The sequence below is a fragment of the Anarhichas minor genome, unplaced genomic scaffold (genome assembly GCF_050575085.1).
Source record: "Anarhichas minor isolate MPS153535 unplaced genomic scaffold, ASM5057508v1 ptg000053l, whole genome shotgun sequence".
In the NCBI taxonomy this organism is placed as follows: Eukaryota; Metazoa; Chordata; class Actinopteri; order Perciformes; family Anarhichadidae; genus Anarhichas; species Anarhichas minor.
Window position 1 is genome coordinate 166,060 of NW_027466499.1, and position 18,777 is coordinate 184,836.

Consider the following 18,777-nt stretch of genomic DNA (forward strand, 5'->3'; position numbering starts at 1 on the left):
TAACAAGCTAGGGTAACTGGTTAACTAGCGAAGTGACCTAGTTAGCTAAGTTATCAGCTTGAAAGAGATAACCTAGATAATAGATATACTATAACCTCTATTTGTGTTTAGTACTTGTTGTGAAGTTGTTTTCTGAATGGAGCTCTGATCGATCGGTGCTAAGCTAACATTGTAGCAGCTCCATCAACACTCAACATAACGTTATATAGACGTAAATACAGCATCTTTATTATTATTTATACCATCTGGTTTATACACATTTATACACAGTTTGATCTCTACTAATATGAGGTATCTTAGAGATCTGAACACAGGCGGATACAGTATAAAGTCAGTGATGACAGGAGGAGCATCTCAACACTGATAGGCTATCAGGAGGAGCAAAATAACACACATACAATAACACACACATACAACACATTCATGACGTCACACATACTCACACACTCAAACACACAGATGGATTCATGACGTCACTCTCTGTGGTCGCTGCTGCGGACTGTTGTTGTTCTAATGCTAAGCTAACGGCTATCACTGAAGAGGTCGCGCTGCTAAACTCTCTCCCGGTTCCGTTCATTAGCTCGGGTTAGCTCACATTAACCCGGGTTAGTGGAGGAGGACGGGCTAGCTAGCCGCTTAGCTTCGTTAGCATGTTCTATATAATCGACCAGTGTTGTTAATGTTAGCTCGTTAGCCTGAGGGTTAACGTTAGCTGTGGTTCTGTTGTAGGACCTGATATCTTAAGACATTATATCTAATAATGTAATATAATATCCAGAGTTATTATTCCCGTCATGTCTCAGAACACGGAGCTATGTTCCTCTGAGCTAACGCTAGCTGTTAGCCGGAGCTAACGGGAGTCTTTGTTCGGAGCCGGGTTGTGATGTTAGCATTGTTAGCGTAGTTAGCCGGTAGATTAGAGCAGACACAGAACAGTTAGCTGATGCTAAGCTAACAAAGGACGTTCATCGTGTTTTCTGAGCTTTGAGGCTGACATGACGTCAGTGACCTTCATCATCTAAAGGGTTATTATGGCCCTCAGCCCAAGCTGCAGGCTCAGCCCTTCGGTGGTCTACTTGCTGGTCCTATCAGGTGAGTTCACTGACTCAGGATCAGATATGATCATAAAGTCACGTTTATGTTCTGATACTTCTGTTATTATATTCAAACAAAGTAATGTGAGAACAAGATCGCATTTTTAATCTCATTGTTATACGCAAAGTTCAATAATGAATTCAAAAGTAGTGTATTGCGCACTTTTATTTTAAAGTGCTGCTATATGAACAAAAGGTCAACAACATTTGGTTTGTAAACACTTTAAACACATCAGGTTCTTGTTAGCAGCAGTATTCCCTTTACACAGTAGCAGTTATAACACAGTTATAATGATTCTGATCATAAATATTCAGCCGGTGTTCACAACTTTATCTTCATGTGTGTAAGAGATGCAATTTAAATATACACCTTGAAAACTGCAAACCTATCTACGTCATGTTTTTATGTTCGTTAAATTCTCAGTAGTGATAACTAAATGATGCTTATTATACATATTACAAACAAAACACTAAAAACTCTAAAACAATAATTTAAATGAATCATTTCTTTTTTTTTTGGTATGTTGATCAGACACATATGCAACGCTGATTACCGTTATATGTGTGGTATTTGTTATAAATGTACGTTGGTACATAGAGGGTGATAAGAAGCTGTACATGGAGGGACTTAGGACCCAGGGAATATAGGTGAAGGAAACAGGAAGCGACGGAAGAGACGCCACACAAACAGCTGTTCACCGCTCGCTGCCTGGTTCTTGTGTTAAAAATGTCCGCTTAATAATAAAAAAAAACTGCGATAATAACGCGTTAACTTGCCCAGCACTAATAAATATACACATATATATATATAAATATATACATATATATATATATATATATATATAAATATACATAGGCCTACGTATATTTATATTTGTTAAGTTTCCTTAAGACGTTCTGATGTTAAGACGTTCTGATGTTAAGACGGTTCTGATGTTAAGACGGTTCTGATGTTAAGTTTCTTTAGGACGTTCTGATGTTAAGACGGTTCTGATTTTAAGACGGTTCTGATGTTAAGACCTTCTGATGTTAAGACGTTCTGATGTTAAGTTTCTTTAGGACGTTCTGATGTTAGGACGTTCTGATGTTAAGACGTTCTGATGTTAAGACGGTTCTGATGTTAAGACGTTCTGATGTTAGGACGGTTCTGATGTTAAGACGGTTCTGTTAAGTTTCTTTAGGACGTTCTGATGTTAAGACGGTTCTGATGTTAAGACGGTTCTGATGTTAGGACGTTCTGATGTTAAGACGTTCTGATGTTAAGACGGTTCTGATGTTAGGATGTTCTGATGTTAGGACGTTCTGATGTTAAGACGTTCTGATGTTAAGACGTTCTGATGTTAAGACGGTTCTGATGTTAAGACGTTCTGATGTTAAGACGTTCTGATGTTAAGATGGTTCTGATGTTACGTTTCTTTAAAGTGATTTGACTGAACTTCCGGTTTCCGTTCTGTTAATTGTGTTTGTGTCTTTCCCAGGATGCATTGCTGCGTCTCAGAGGAATGACAACGTCTATGTGTCAGGGATTTCTAATGGTAAGTTGGTAGCAACTACGGTGATGTCACAACCACGATGTCACATCAGCTGAGCTTCATCTTCTCACTCTCTGTCTGTCTGTCCAGCCTGTGGTGACGTGGCGGAGCTCCTGCGGGCGTCCAGTGGCGTCATCACCAGCCCCGGTTGGCCCTTTCAGTATCCGGCCAGACTGAACTGCAGCTGGAACATCAGAGCGCGACCTGGAGACACCGTCACCATCAGGTAACACTCAGACTGTTACGAGGTTCAGGACCAGTCAACAGAGAGGGAACAGGGTTCAGGACCAGTCAACAGAGAGGGAACGGGGTTCAGGACCAGTCAACAGAGAGGGAAAAGGGTTCAGGACCAGTCAACAGAGAAATAACAGACTTCAGGACCAGTCAACAGAGAGGGAACAGGGTTTAGGACCAGCCTTCAGAACCAGAAGCTAGCGGAGGACCATTTAATCAATACTTTCTCTTCTCTGTTCGTAGTTTTCAGGACTTTGACCTCCAGGGTTCCCATCGTTGCTCGGCGGACTGGATGTCCATCAGCAGCTACAGGAGCCTGGATGGGCTCCGGGTTTGTGGTTCCTCCTTGCCGCCACCTTATATCTCCTCCCAGGACCACGTCTGGATCCACTTCCACTCTGACGACGGTCTGACAGGAAAAGGCTTCCGACTGTCCTACATCACTGGTGAGGACTTGTAGAGCGTCGAAGCTTCGATGGAGCAGGTCACTAATGTGGTTCACAGATCTCTGGGTGCAGTGAGGTTTGAACACGCATCCCTGTCTGGACTTTGATCAGCAGAACCTCCTGGTTGGAGTTAATCCTCTTAGCTGATCCATGAGGAGGTCCAAGGGTCTGAAGCAGACGATATTAGGAGTTCAAAAGTCCTGATCAGTTTGAGGGTGGTGTTGTCACATTACCAGATGTTTTAAAGTCATCCATCAATAACCAATAATATCCTGTTGTAGGTAAACCAGAGGCCTCCAGCTGTGACGTGGACCAGTTCCACTGCTCTAATGGGAAGTGCGTCCCAGACTGGTGGCGCTGTAACTCCATGGACGAGTGTGGAGACAATTCGGACGAGGATCTGTGCGTGGAGTCTCCATTCTCTTTCCAGCCCTGCAGTCTGAATCAGTTCCCCTGTCTGTCCCGGTACACCCGGATCTACACCTGTCTGCCCCACAGCCTGAGGTGTGACGGCAGCATCGACTGCCAGGTAACAAACCAGTTCTCCCAGTCCAACACCAGCCATGATCGTGTTCTCCACAGCTAGACGAGCGTTCTTCTTCTGTATCGATGAACAAACGGGTTGAAAGTTCAAAGAAAGAAAAACGTTACTTTTGATATCAGTAGTTCCTCTTGTGTGAGGAAGATGATGATGATGATGAGACCCTGATAATACCTTGTTAGGGTTAGTGAGCTAGTTATCTTAGTGACACGTTTTATTAACCAGTAATGCTAACATGTGACGTTCACACACTATTATGACACTATTTACGAACGCACCAATCGTAAACAAGCTGCTAATTGGTGCAACTTGAGATCTGACTACTGCCCCTGTTTACAGTTGTCCCTGTTTACAGTTGCCCCTGTTTACAGTTGCCCCTGTTTACAGTTGCCCCTGGTCTCATTGAGTGTAACTGTAACACTGAAGCCCAAATGACAGACGGGGTTCAGCAAACACAATCAGCTAGTTTCCTGATTTGGCCGCTGCTCTCAAAAGTATAATAATAAAAATAGTGATAACATTGACTTGGCTATGCCCTGTCCGTGTCAGTCTCATGGTCCTGGGACTGAAGTGTGATAATGATCAAAATGATAATGGTGGTCTATATAAGCAACATAGCCCGATTCCTTCCAGTCTGCAATGCCAGGGGTCGGCACGCCTTGGTCCCGGCCTCTGTCTGCTGCTTGGCTCAATCCACCCCAACACCTCTCCCTGAGAGTGAGGGCCTGGACGAGCCCCCCCACAGGTCTGGCTCCAGAAAGGGGGCCCGGTTTCCATTTTCCAGTCGAGATGCTACAACTCTTTTCTGGCTGATTCATATAGAATCAGTGAATCTTAGTCTGGCCGTGTGATATCTTGATGGTTGGACCCTGCTTGCAACAGCTACATGGTTTAAACATTTTATTTATTTTCTGACATGTTTGTTTTGACCCAGGACCTTGGGGATGAGATCGACTGTGATGTTCCCACTTGTGGAGAATGGTTGAGGAACTTCTACGGCTCCTTCAGCTCTCCAAACTACCCCGACTTTTACCCTCCAGGAAGCAACTGCACCTGGCTGATCGACACGGGAGACCACAGGAAGGTAACCTCTGACCTCCATCCTCAACACAAACACCTGGGAGAGAAAGCTTTACTTCTTTGGGAGATCTAACGTCTCGATCTTCGTCCTCCTTCCCCCGTCCTTCATCTTCTGCAGGTCGTCCTGAGGTTTACTGACTTTAAACTTGATGGGACGGGATACGGCGACTACGTGAAGGTCTATGACGGCTTGGAGGAGAACCCTCGCCGTCTCCTCAGGGTTCTCACCGCCTTCGACTCCAGAGCGCCCGTCGCTGTGGTTTCATCGTCGGGTCAACTCCGAATTCACTTCTACGCCGACAAGATCAATGCTGCCCGAGGGTTCAACGTCACCTACCAGGTGTGTTTATTTAACCTGAGTGATGTTTCATATGTATTTAGTGAATTAGACGGGTTCTCTTGTTCCTGTGTGTCTCTGGGTTCTTAAGGTGGACGGCTTCTCTTGTTCCTGTGGCTCTCTCTGGGTTCTTAATGTAGACAGGTTCTGTTTAACTTGTTCCTGTCTCTCTCTCTAGGATCTTAAGGGGGAAGGGTTCTGTTTAACTTGTTCCTGTGTGTCTCTTTGGGTTCTTAAAGTGGACGGGTTCTTTCGTTCCTGTCTCTCTCTCTGGGTTCTTAATGTAGACGGGTTCTCTTGTTCCTGTGTGTCTCTCTTGATTCTTAAGGTGGACGGGTTCTCTTGTTCCTGTGTCTCTGGGTTCTGAAGGTGGACGGGTTGTCTTGTTCCTGTGTCTCTCTCTGGGTTCTTAATGTAGACGGGTTCTGTTTTAACTTGTTCCTGTGTGTCTCCTTGGGTTCTTCAGGTGGACGGGTTCTGCCTGCCGTGGGAGGTTCCGTGTGGGGGTAACTGGGGCTGCTACACCGAGCAGCAGCGCTGTGACGGGTACTGGCATTGTCCCAACGGTCGTGATGAGCTCAACTGTTCTTCGTGTCAGGAGGATGAGTTCCCCTGTTCCAGAAACGGAGCCTGTTACCCTCGATCGGACCGCTGCAACTATCAGAACCGCTGCCCCAACGGTTCTGACGAGAAGAACTGCTTCTTCTGCCAGCCTGGAAACTTCCACTGCAAGGTACCGACAACCTGTCAGCTGATCAACATAGAACCCATAAAGTAAACACACAAAGAACATGAAGTTCTACTAGAACCTGAGAGACTTTTCTCATTTCTCACACTTTAACATTAATTGACTAATAAGCATCGCATCAACCAGTAAATATGCAACAGAAACACATGAATCTTCTGCCGTGTAACACGTCCTCTGACCTTCCTGCAGAACAACCGCTGTGTGTTTGAGTCGTGGGTCTGTGACGCTCAGGACGACTGTGGCGACGGCAGCGACGAGGAGAGTTGTCCCGTCATCGTTCCCACCAGAGTCATCACCGCCGCTGTCATCGGCAGCCTCATCTGTGGACTCCTGCTGGTCATCGCCCTCGGCTGCACCTGCAAGCTCTACTCGCTGCGCATGTTTGAACGCAGGTGAGAACCGACTCCGCCTCTGATTGGTCACTGCTTCTGTGAATCCGGTTTGCGATTGGGCCGATGTGTGAGCCGTGTGATTCGAGCCGTGCGATTGGCCGTTGCAGGTCATTCGAGACGCAGCTGTCCAGAGTGGAAGCGGAGCTGCTCCGGAGAGAAGCCCCGCCCTCTTATGGTCAGCTGATCGCCCAGGGTCTGATCCCACCTGTGGAGGACTTCCCAGTGTGCTCTGGGAGCCAGGTACAGAGAATCAGAACCAGTCTTCAGAACCTTAACTGTGAATTTACAGTACAAGTCTCTATTGTGGTCTGCTCTCTTTCCACAGGCGTCCGTCCTGGAGAACCTCCGTCTGGCTGTCCGCTCTCAGCTCGGCTTCACCTCCCTGAGGCTCCCTTCCTCGGGTCGTCATACCAACCTTTGGCGCCGTCTCTTCACCTTCTCGCGGTCACGGCGGTCCGGTTCTCTGGCTCTGGTCTCTGCGGACCTGGAGGACAGCGCCGGCACCGGGAGTTCAGGTTCAGACCTGCTGTCTCCGGACTCGGATGACACGGACACGGAGGGCGAACGGGGGAGGGGCGCGGTGGGCGGGTCTGTGGCCCCCCTCCCCCATAAGACCCCGCCCTCCACCGCCGTGGAGGCCGTGGTGTTCGTGACAACCTCCGTGACGCCGACGCCCACCTGTGGGCGAGGCCGTGACCGGCTCAGAGAGACTCCGCCCCCCTCCAGCCCTGTCCCCATGGTAACTCCCGGTCCAGATCCTGAACGTCACAGTGACACCTCAGAGCTTCAGGCTCCGCCCACCTCTGCCCTGCAGCGACTGGCCCAGAACTTGCACCGCCTCGCCAGGAACTTGACCAGAACCAGCCAGAACCGGCAGGACCAGATCTGGACCAATCACAGTCCACTTCACCAGCTGGAGACAGGAAGAGGTGGGGCCGAGATCACGGAGCAGCGAGAAAACGGAGAAGAAGAAGAAGACGTGGAGCTCCTGATCCCCGTCTCCGACTCTGACTCCTCCTCGCTGGTCAGCGACATCCGACAACCACTGCTAGAACCGTATCCCCCCTCTACCACAGGCCACGCCCACCGCCATCACCGCGGAAACAGTAGTCGAAGAGGGCGGGACGGCCCGTGCGAACATTGTGGGATGGTCCACACGGCTCAGATACCTGACGTCTGTCTGGAGGCCACGGGGAAGACAGAGAGCAGCGACGACGAGCTGCTGCTGCTGTGCTAACAAGCTAACTGACAGACAGTTAGCTAACATGCTGCTGTGCTAACAGGCTAACTGACAGACAGTTAGCTAACACGCTGCTGTGCAGGCTAACTGACAGACTGATACTACCCTGATACAACATCCACAGTTAGCTATCATGCGGCTCTGCTAACAGGCTAACATGCTAATTGACAGGCTAAAGGCCTTTTCACACCGGGAACAAAAATAATACAACGAATAGAAAATGCTGAATATTCGCTGGCGATTTTTTTTTATATTTGAAGATTCGTGCTCTGTACATTCCACCGAAATTTAAAATCTCACATTGTCAGTGTTCAAGACTCTGACAATGTGGTCACGTTTCCTTTGAAGCGTGTTATTGTATCGAGTGTAAGTTCTGAGCCTCATTGCATTGGTTTGCATCATTCATGACTGGACTGAATCACATGTGTTCATTATTATGGGATGGCCAATACAAGGCCTCATGGTCAGTTTATGATATGTCTCTATGAATATAAAGACAGTGAGCTCATGTGCTTCCATAGCTGGTAATTAAAAAAACACTGAACTGCAAAATACTAAAGATTTGGATTCGGTGTGGATCTGTTCATAGAGATAAATAAATACATTATATATATATATATATATATATATAAATATTCACCTTACTACTGCTGATACTGCCCCAACATCTCTTCACTTCATAAACTAACACTTCATAAACTGCTAACAGATTTGATTGGACTACAGCTAGCAAACATGCTAACAGATTTGATTGGACTACAACTAGCAAACATGCTAACAGATTTGATTGGACTACAGCTAGCAAACATGCTAACAGATTTGATTGGACTACAGCTAGCAAACATGCTAACAGATTTGATTGGACTACAACTAGCAAACATGCTAACAGATTTGATTGGACTACAGCTAGCAAACATGCTAACAGATTTGATTGGAATACAGCTAGCAAACATGCTAACAGATTTGATTGGACTACAGCTACACCTGTTAGCATGTTAGTTTGATTCAACGTTAGCTCTCAGTGATGTCAAAGATGAATGGACCAATCGGATGTCACTGATTGGTTCTAGTGTTGGTACAATGATTAAAACTCTTCTCGCTGCAGGCACACTTCCTGCTCATCGGTACGACTGTAAATTGTGTCCTGACGGAACAAACTGATGAGAACATTCAGATTAAAATGATTGGGAAACCTGTTGGGACTCCTGGTGCAACTGTTTAAATGGTCCCCCTTTGTGCTGTTAAACAGAACTAAGGGAATGATCAGGGTCATGTGACCAACGGAGGCAGCTAAAGATATCATGCTAGTTGAACTGTAGAGCCAACAAAAGTCTGTTCCACCAGGGTCCAGTAGAGTCTACAAAGAGATCCTTCTGGATCTGTCTGGAAAGGGAATGTTCTGGATTTGTCTGTAGAGAGAACGTTCTGGTTCTGGATCGGTGTGGAAAGGGAACGTTCTGGATCTGGATCCGTCTAAAAAGAGAATGTTCTGGATCCGTCTGTAAAGAGAACCTTCTGGTTATGAAACGTCAAGAGTCACGTTTACACTTAATATTCAACATAAAACCAGAACAGTTTGACGGTTGAGAACCGAACAGGACCAGACCTTTAGAACCACTTCTGAGGGTTCAGAACCAGACCAAGAGAACCAGATGTATAAACTGTCATCAAAGTTCTGGTTTATGATGATTTGAATTATGATTTTGTGACATCAAACTCCTCTTCCTCATCTTCCTCATCCTCCCTCTTCCTCTTCCTCTTCCTCTTCCTCTTCCTCTTCCTCCTCCTCCTCCTCCTCCTCTTCCTCTCAGACTGAAGCGTTTCAAACTGACCCGTCTGTATTTATGATCAGTTAGTTTTTGGTACTGAGATGTCAGCTGACCTCGTGTGAGTGTGTATATTTATTATTATTATTAATATGATGATGGTTGTTGTTGTTGTTGTTGTTGTTGCAGGAGTACTTCACCCCAAAATCAGTTTCCTGGAGTTCTTAAAGAAAACTTTTCTTCATGTCGTTAAGATGTAAAATTACAGAACTGAATTCAGTTACAGGAGAAAAAGATGAACGTTCAGTTTAACAAACACTAAATACTTCTGTTTACATATTTTAACTAATACAAAGATTACTGACGACATTTTAAAGGTAATTAGTTCTTCAGTGTTAAAGTAAACCTCCGAGACATTTATTTAGGTTTCCTCGTGTTCTGATTGGAGGCGTGAGAGGAAAACAAAGAAGAACTCAATATATACGCATATATGTGTATATATATATATATATGTGTGTGTATATATATTATTTAGCTGTGAAGTACTACCTTTCATTTGTTGTGTGGAGCTGTTTTTTCTGCATGATTCAAGTCGTTTGGTGTTTTTCTTTGTAAAGTTAAAGCTGTTTAACTTCATTAAAGATTAAAGGTTCACATTTCATCTGTGTTTTATTTTAATAAAAACATAAAGATAGAATCTCTCTACACACTAGTACACATTAAATACTTAGTCCGTATCTACCAGACATAGTAATACAATACTTTAAATATTCATGTAACAATACTTCAATCTAAGCAAACCAGTTTTACTCACAATTTAGAGGTACTTTATACTTCTCACAGCAAATATTGTACTTTTTACTGCACTACATGTATTTAACTGTAGTTACTTTATAGATTCAGAGTATTATTCAACAACTGATGTATTATTATTAAAGGTTAAACTAGCAGCAGTACATAAAGTCATTATGTACTGATGTCATTGAATACATCAATAATTATTTTACTATAATATTTTAAAGATTATGCAGAATGAGTACTTTTACTTTCATTACTTGAAGTATATTTTGATAATATTTACTGAAGTCAAGTTTTGGATGATTTACTTTAACTAACCACTTACTGTGGTACTAGTACTTTTACTTACTGTGGTACTAGTACTTTTACTGAAGTAAACTGTATGTGAGTAGTGCTTCTAGTACTAGCTTTATTACTGCGATACATTCATTAGTTTCCTGACGTTAGCAAACAAGCCCACGCGCCTGTTTAAGTCATTCTGTGTAAACTGTTTGGTTTGTTGTTGTTAATAAAGTTTGTTTGAGTTGCTATGATACGGCTAACTCTGTCTCGTTGCTAGGATACAGCAAACCGCGCCACCGGTGCTCCGTGAGTTTGAGTCCGTCATTCAGTCGATGTTTTGTCCGGTATTTAGTCGATGTTTGTCCATAATTTAGTCGGTGTTCTCCAACATTTAGTCGGTGTTCATGGAGATCGTCCACGTGTACACGAAGCTCCGCAGTAAGTTCGGCCGTCAGAGTCTCTTCTCTGACCGGCCTGCCGAGCTGCTGGTGGACGTTCATACGGACCAGAGTCTGGGTCAGCAGTTCATCCGGAAAACCCAACGAGACCAGGACCTGCAGGCCTGTCGGGACATGTCGGAGCACCAGGTGAGATCCAACAGGTTCTGAACCTGGTCTGATCAAGGCCCCCTATATATGAGGATGTGGACTCAGGTGTTTCCGTGTCTTCATGTGGACTCGGGTGTTTCCGTGTCTTCATGTGGACTCGGGTGTTTCCGTGTCTCCATGTGGACTCAGGTGTTTCCGTGTCTCCATGTGGACTCAGGTGTTTCCGTGTCTTCATGTGGACTCAGTTGTTTTCGTGTCTTCTTGTGGACTCTGGTGTTTCCTTGTCTTCATGTGGACTCAGGTGTTTCCGTGTCTTCATGTGGACTCAGGTGTTTCCGTGCCTGCATGTGGACTCAGGTGTTTCCGTGTCTCCATGTGGACTCAGGTGTTTCCGTGTCTTCATGTGGACTCAGGCGTTTCCGTGTCTCCATGTGGACTCAGGTGTTTCTGTGTCTGCAGGTGAACACAAAGCGGTTTGAGTCCGACAGCTGTGGACTAAACCATGAGGAGGGGGGGTGGCCCAAAGACGTGAACCCTCAGGAGATGGAGCAGACCATCCGGTTCAGAAAGAAGGTGGAGAAAGACGAGATCTACATCAACAGCATCCTGCAGCTGGGCAGCGTAAGACCACATCGATCCACATCGACCCACATCGGTCCACTTTACCTGAACTCAGTCCACATCGATCCACTTTACCTAGAGTCAGTCCACATCGACCCACTTCACCTAAACTCAGTCCACATCGATCCACTTCACCTAAACTCAGTCCACATCGATCCACTTTACCTAGACTCAGTCCACATCGACCTACTTTACCTAAACTCAGTCCACATCGATCCACTTTACCTAGACTCAGTCCACATCGACCCACTTCACCTAAACTCAGTCCACATCGACCCACTTTACCTAGATTCAGTCCACATCGGTCCACTTTACCTAGACTCGGTCCACATGTGTGTGTGACGTCATCATGTGTGTCATGTCATCGTGTGTGGTCCAGGTCATGGATCACTGCATGAGACAGAACAATGCTGTGGACATCTACCCGGACTACTGTGAGGACCAGGACCAGGAGGAGGACCATCTGGAGCCGCCGTCTGCAAAGACCATCAACGTGTTCAGGTACAGCTGACGACTAAATATTAGCCTTTAATGTGTTCATTCGATCGTTAATACGTTCATTCCTCAGGATGTCGGTCGATCGTTAATGCGTTTGTTTCTCTGGATGTCGGTCGATCGTTAATGCGTTAGTTCCTCTGGATGTCGGTCGATCGTTAATGCGTTCGTTCCTCTGGATGTGGGTCGATCTTTAATGAGTTCGTTTCTCTGGATGTCGGTCGATCGTTAATGCGTTTGTCCCTCTGGATGTCGGTCGATCGTTAATGCGTTCGTTCCTCTGGATGTGGGTCGATCTTTAATGCGTTCGTTCCTCTGGATGTCGGTCGATCTTTAATGAGTTCGTTTCTCTGGAAGTCGGTCGATCGTTAATGCGTTCGTTCCTCTGGATGTCGGTCGATCGTTAATGCGTTCGTTCCTCTGCGTGTGGGTCGATATTTAATGCGTTCGTTCCTCTGGATGTCGGTCGATCGTTAATGCGTTCATTCCTCTGGAAGTCGGTCGATCGTTAATGCGTTCGTTCCTCTGGATGTCGGTCGATCGTTAATGCGTTCGTTTCTCTGAATGTCGATCGATCGTTAATGCGTTCGTTCCTCTGGAAGTCGGTCGATCGTTAATGCGTTCGTTCCTCTGGATGTCGGTCGATTGTTAATGCGTTCGTTCCTCTGTAAGTCGGTCGATCTTTAATGTTTCCTCAGAGATCCTAACGAGCTGAAGCGGACCGTCACCGGTCTGTCGTGGCATCCTGACGGCGGCAGGAAGCTGGCGGCCGCCTACTCTTGCCTTGAGTTCCAGAAAACCTCTAGAGACATGAGCCCGGACTCCTACATCTGGGACATCGGTGTGTAAGACAGATGCACAGACAGCAGCTGGATTCACAGAGTCCAGAGTTCACAGATAGATTCATGTTTTGTTTCAGAGAACCCGAACAGACCAGAGATGACTCTGAAGCCGGCGTCTCCACTCGTCTGTCTGGAGTACAACCCTAAAGACTGCCACACTCTGGTGGGAGGCAGCTACAACGGACAGATCGGTGGGTTCAGGTCAAGACTGACAGACTTTTACCTGTCAGTGAGGAGTTTATGAACCTGTCGTGTTTGTTTTAGCATACTGGGACACTCGGAGAGGCAGCCAGCCAGTGGAGGTTTCCTCTGTGGAGCACAGTCACAGAGACCCGGTCTACAAGATCATCTGGCTGCAGTCTAAGACTGGGACAGACGCTTTCTCTGCATCTACTGATGGACAGGTACACTGACCACGGACAGACAAGTAGACTGACGACGGACAGGTAGACTGACCAGAGGGACTGTTATAATGACAGACAGCTCAAAGTCTCTCCTCTCTCCGTCAGGTTCTGTGGTGGGACGTCCGCCGGTTGAGTGAGCCCACAGAGCGTCTGGTTCTGGACCCGAGCAGGGAAGGAAACCTGGACCGAGCTTTAGGAGCCATCTCTCTGGACTTTGAGTCTACCATGGTGAGGTTTATCTGTTGCTGTGTTTACAGCAGGACTCACATTTTAAGACCCTTGTACAGTGTGATCCTGATCCGTCCCAGACTAAAGTGGACCCTCGTGGGTTGTATGTAGGGTTGGGTACCGAAAACCGGTACCTACCGGACCGAAACGCAACGCAGATTTCGGTGCTTCCTTTCGGTGCCTGAGCCGATTGAAATACTTTTTTACACTACTCTGATGACTCCATCCTGGCAGCAGGTAACGAGAGCCTCGGTCCTCCGCTCCTCACTCATAGTATTATTACAACCGGACGAGCCGTACGCGCTTAGAAACAAACCCCTCCATCATTCTGGTGAAGCTTCGGCCATGATTTATTAAAAAAAAAAAAAACGAGAACGAGATCTGTCAAACGGCTGGCAGGCTACTGACTTCCTCCATCGACATCCGGGTACTTAGCGCTGCCGCTCATAAGCAGAACATCCACAGGATGCGAAACCTTCTTCTTCTTCTTCTTTGAGGTGTAGTGGCGGTTGGCAAACGATGAATTGGCGCATTAGCGCCACCAACTGGTAAAATAAAATAAGTCAGGAGAGGTGTCGTATTTTGCCAGAGAAAGCAAATATGCTCATATTTCTGCAAAATAATTGCTGAAGTTTGAAGCTGTAGAGTGTGTGTGTGTGTTTTGTATTTATTTATATTTATTCAAGTATATTGTAAACTGTTAACAGTTAATATATTGTTCATAGTTTGAAGTTAAAAAGTTTGAAGCTGTAGTTTGAAGCCAAGTGTTTTGTATTTATTTATATTTATAGTATACTTTAAACAGTTAATATATTGTTCAATTTGAAGAAAAAAGTATCGGTTCAGGCACCATTTAGGCACCGGTATCGTTTTAAAAGTATCGTTTTAGCACCGGTATCGGAAAAAAAACAAGCGATACCCATCCCTAGTTGTATGTGGTGAAATCTCTGGTCTTCAGTCCAAACGATGGTCCTAGACCCCAGTGAGACACGAGTGAGTGGTGCTGAAGGTTGTAGACGTGGGCCGGCTGTGGAGATGAGGCTCGTCTTGACCCGGTATCTGCTACCATCGTTAGCTAAAAGCTATGAACCGGTTGTACGAGTCTCAGCAGGCTGACCATATGGATCAGAAGCACCAGGATCTACCAGTACAGCGTAAGATTGTGTGTCCGTTCATATGAACGTGCATCTTTTCAGACCAGATGTAGTGAAGTGAGGCTTTGATCGGTTGGTGCAACATACATAGAGTCCGTTCAGAAGACTGGTCTTAACAAAGACCGGCTTAGAAGTTAGGACCCAGCTCAGTGAAGACGGAGGTTATGTACTATATCTAGACTGTATCACTCCAGAGAGATGATGCTCCGTGTCCCTGCAACAGCCAGGATTCAGCACACCAAGGCTGTCTCTATCAGGGCTCTACAGGTGGGATCCTGGTCTGAGGTTCCTTAGACCCCAAAACTCAGATTCATTGAGTCAGCCTTAATCTTAGTCCCCCCTGTCTCAAAGTGTCCCCCCTGTCTCATAGTGTCTCTCTGTCCCCCGGTCTGAAAGTGTCCCCCCTGTCTCATAGTGTCTCTCTGTCCCCCCTGTCTCAAAGTGTCCCACCTGTCTCATAGTGTCTCTCTGTCCCCCCTGTCTAAAAGTGTCTGCCCCCCCCTGTCTCAAAGTGTCTGTCTTTCCCCCTGTCTCCACAGCCTACTAAGTTCATGGTGGGGACAGAAGAGGGTCTGGTTGTGTCCTGTAACAGGAAGGCAAAGACTCCTTCAGAGAAGATCGTCTGTACGTATGATGGACATGAGGGACCCGTCTACGCTCTGCAGAGGAACCCTTTCTTCCCCAAAAACTTCCTCACTGTGGGGGACTGGACGGCCCGCATCTGGTCCGAGGACATCAAGGAGTCCTCCATCATGTGGACCAAGTAGGACTCACTTTTAAAGCTTTCTTTATAATCCGGTCCCCTCTGTTGTCTCCTGTCTTCATCTTGTCCTGGTTCGTATTATCTCACCTGATTCTGTCCAGTCTTGTCCCTTCTGGTCTCCATGTGGACTTCCTGTTACTCAAACCAGACTTTACCTCCTGTCAGGTATCAGATGTCGTATCTGACGGACGCCTGCTGGAGTCCTGTCCGTCCCTCCGTCTTCTTCACTGTGAAGATGGATGGCATTTTGGACGTCTGGGACATCTTGTTTAAACAGAACGACCCCACACTGAGTCTCAAGGTGAGTCCAGCTCACTGATCCACGATAAAGAACTAAGTCTCCTTCTAGTGGACCAGCAGGACCCTGGTCTACCAAGAGAGTTCAACGGTCCTACTGGTTATCTGGTCTTACTAACCCTAACAACCAGGTCCTACTGGTTATCTGGTCTAACTAGCCCCAACTGGTCCTACTGGTTACCTGGTCTAACTAACCTAACCAGGTCCTACTAGTTACCTGGTCTAACTAACCCTAACTGGTCCTACTGGTTACCTGGTCTAACTAACCCTAACTGGTCCAACTAGTTACCTGGTCTAACTAACCCTAACTGGTCCTACTGGTTACCTGGTCTAACTAACCCTAACTGGTCCTACTAGTTACCTGGTCTAACTAACCCTAACCAGGTCCTACTGGTTACCTGGTCTAACTTACCCTAACTGGTCCTCAGGTGTGTGATGAGGCCCTGTACAGCCTCCGTCTACATGAAACCGGGCGGTTGGTGGCGTGCGGTTCTCAGAGGGGCGGAGCTACGCTGCTGGAGATCAACTCTGGACTGTCGACGCTTCAGAAGAACGAGAAGAGTCTTCTGGCTGCTGTGAGGACAAATATATTATAAATATATATATATATAGTATATATACCAGTGGTGGTCCTTCAGGGCCTGCAAAGCCTTCTCTGCTGGCCTACAGAGAATCACAAAGCTATATCTATTTTATAATTTAATAATTTTTCTTAAATACACTACATGTATTATAATTTATATAAATATTTTCCCCATTATCTTATGTTCTCATTGCACAGCTCCTGTCTTCCTCAGTTGCTCTGCTTCCAGTGCAGCTTGTTTTAAGTAGAGCTTTTATCCAATCAGATCTCACCTCTGTGTCTCTAGGTAAGAAGAGAGGCCCGAGGCCTGCAGACTCACAAGTGAATCCATGTGCAGTTTAAGTGAATGGGGACGATATTGTTGATTGTCATAGTGTTCAACCAATCAGATCTTTAGTTTGACATGTTGGGCGTATTCTTTGACGTGTCAGAGCCTGCTCACTGGCCTACAAGTACGTCAGCATTATGTGCAGCTCAGTGTCCAGGTGCAGCTCTGCAGTGAGGTGCAGAGTGTGCTGTGATTGGTCAGTGGGCGAGCACGTGACTATCGTGAAACGAAACTTAACAGCAGAGGCTTAGTCGGAGTAGTAAGAGTTCAAATTGAAAGATATGGAAGAAATTATGACATTTTTTGCATTTTGCTTGGTGTAGATTATTATTATTTTTAGCTAGCTTTGTTTTTTTAACACTCAATGGCTGAAGGAGGAGAAACGGATTTGTGAGTTGGGATTTAACCGGATTAAACTCTTTGACAACAAAGAAAGGAGGATGGAGTTTGTCTTTAAGTCAACTGCGTTTGTTTTTTTACATCTAATATCTGAATGGCCCTCGAGTGTGCAGCAGAATGCGTGTTGCTGCAGTGTTGCTGGATTGATTTGTTGCTTTGTTGTCATGTAAATATATGTGACTGGTACTTGTGAGTTTGTTCTTGTCATTGTGTTAATTATATAAATTTGGACTAAATGCATTGTCCGTTAATTATGAAGCATACCGTCATGCGCGGAGTTATTGTTTGTTAAGCTAGTTTAGCGTAGCCTCCCAGAACACACAGCTGTCTTTTGTTTCGTTTTTTTTTTGTTCCGGGTTGAGTTGTCACAGCCTGTTGTCTCCTACGTTAGCGCAGAAAACATTATATTTCCCACAATTTAAGCTTCTGCATTTTCCAAATGCACCAGTATTATTCAAACGTATTGTTCGGTTCGTAAGCCTCGTACCGACGGTTTAATACGAATACTTCTATTGTTACACACCTAGAAACAAATAACCGTAGTTGTGGCGTCATAATGAGATTATTAGGAGGTGTTTCAGCTTCAGGACAGCACTGAAGGCCCAGGTATAAAATGCACGGCCCGCCACTGATATATATATATATATATATATATATATATATATATCACAGTATTTAACAGTTATTTTATATTAAACAGATGTTTGAGCGAGAGACAAAGCGAGAGAAGATCCTGGAGGCCCGGCAGAGAGAGATCCGTCTAAAGGAGAGGAGCCGGTCTGAGCAGAGCCGGGACGAGGACGGGGGACGAGAGGACCAGGACCAGAACCAGAACCAGCTGATGGCCAGAGCTGAGGACCACTTCTACCTCGTCACGGAGATGGAGACCAAGAGACGGAGGGACAACCAGACAACCGGATCAGAGGACCAGGACCAGAACCAGAACCAGAGTCAGACTCAGAGGGAGAGCCAGGACCAGAACCAGAGTCAGAGCTAGAGTCGAGACCAGGACCAGCAGCTGTCTTCTGACCATAGTATTGATGAGCTGTGAAGTGATCGGTGTGGAACTCTTTAATTAATTAAACTAATTAAACTCAAACTGAATATTTAATTTGATAAAAACTTGTTTTCGTTTTCTTAAATTATAAAATAATTTCACTGTTTATGTTTCAGGAGAAAAACGTGAAAAGAAGAAAGTTCAGAAACATCTCAGTGAATAAAACATGTTTATTGAAATGTTTTAATAAATTAACTGAGAATCTTATTTTTGTTCTTTTTGTTTAAAAGTAAACATGAAGACAAGAGGTTAGAGGTCACCACTGACGCCTCTTAATATATATATATAAATACATATATATAAATACATATATAAATATATATATATATATATATATATATGTATCCTCCTGAGACCCAGGAAAAAAAGTGTTTTAATTATTTCTTTATTTTAATAAATTAAGTGTTGAGGTGGTAAAAAACACATTGCAAAGATTGTTTTTTTTAATTAAACATAACTTTATTAAACTTTGTCAACATGTGCACTGTAGTGTACAACAGGACTTCATTAATGTCGAGTGTGAAACATTAACACAATTTAAAAAATCAGATTTTGCTCCAGTTTGTCA

General features: G+C 45.3%; 2 protein-coding genes across 2 annotated transcripts; both read left to right on the forward strand.

The window, feature by feature from the left end:
- The first annotated feature begins 427 nt into the window (after positions 1-427).
- On the forward strand, positions 428-10,069 carry lrp12 (low density lipoprotein receptor-related protein 12). The gene is made up of 11 exons (XM_076075624.1): positions 428-1,092; positions 2,573-2,629; positions 2,717-2,852; positions 3,104-3,306; positions 3,588-3,835; positions 4,782-4,931; positions 5,046-5,267; positions 5,731-5,997; positions 6,202-6,404; positions 6,512-6,644; positions 6,730-10,069. The coding sequence occupies exons 1-11, from the start codon at positions 1,032-1,034 to the stop codon at positions 7,639-7,641; spliced, it is 2,592 nt and encodes an 863-aa protein (XP_075931739.1). The 5' UTR covers positions 428-1,031; the 3' UTR covers positions 7,642-10,069.
- An 825-nt stretch (positions 10,070-10,894) lies between these two features.
- On the forward strand, positions 10,895-18,149 carry LOC142931613 (dynein axonemal intermediate chain 2-like). The gene is made up of 11 exons (XM_076075610.1): positions 10,895-11,077; positions 11,498-11,659; positions 12,039-12,160; positions 12,853-12,995; positions 13,074-13,187; positions 13,261-13,400; positions 13,506-13,628; positions 15,322-15,545; positions 15,711-15,846; positions 16,271-16,417; positions 17,853-18,149. The coding sequence occupies exons 1-11, from the start codon at positions 10,895-10,897 to the stop codon at positions 18,147-18,149; spliced, it is 1,791 nt and encodes a 596-aa protein (XP_075931725.1).
- The last annotated feature ends 628 nt before the right edge of the window (positions 18,150-18,777 follow it).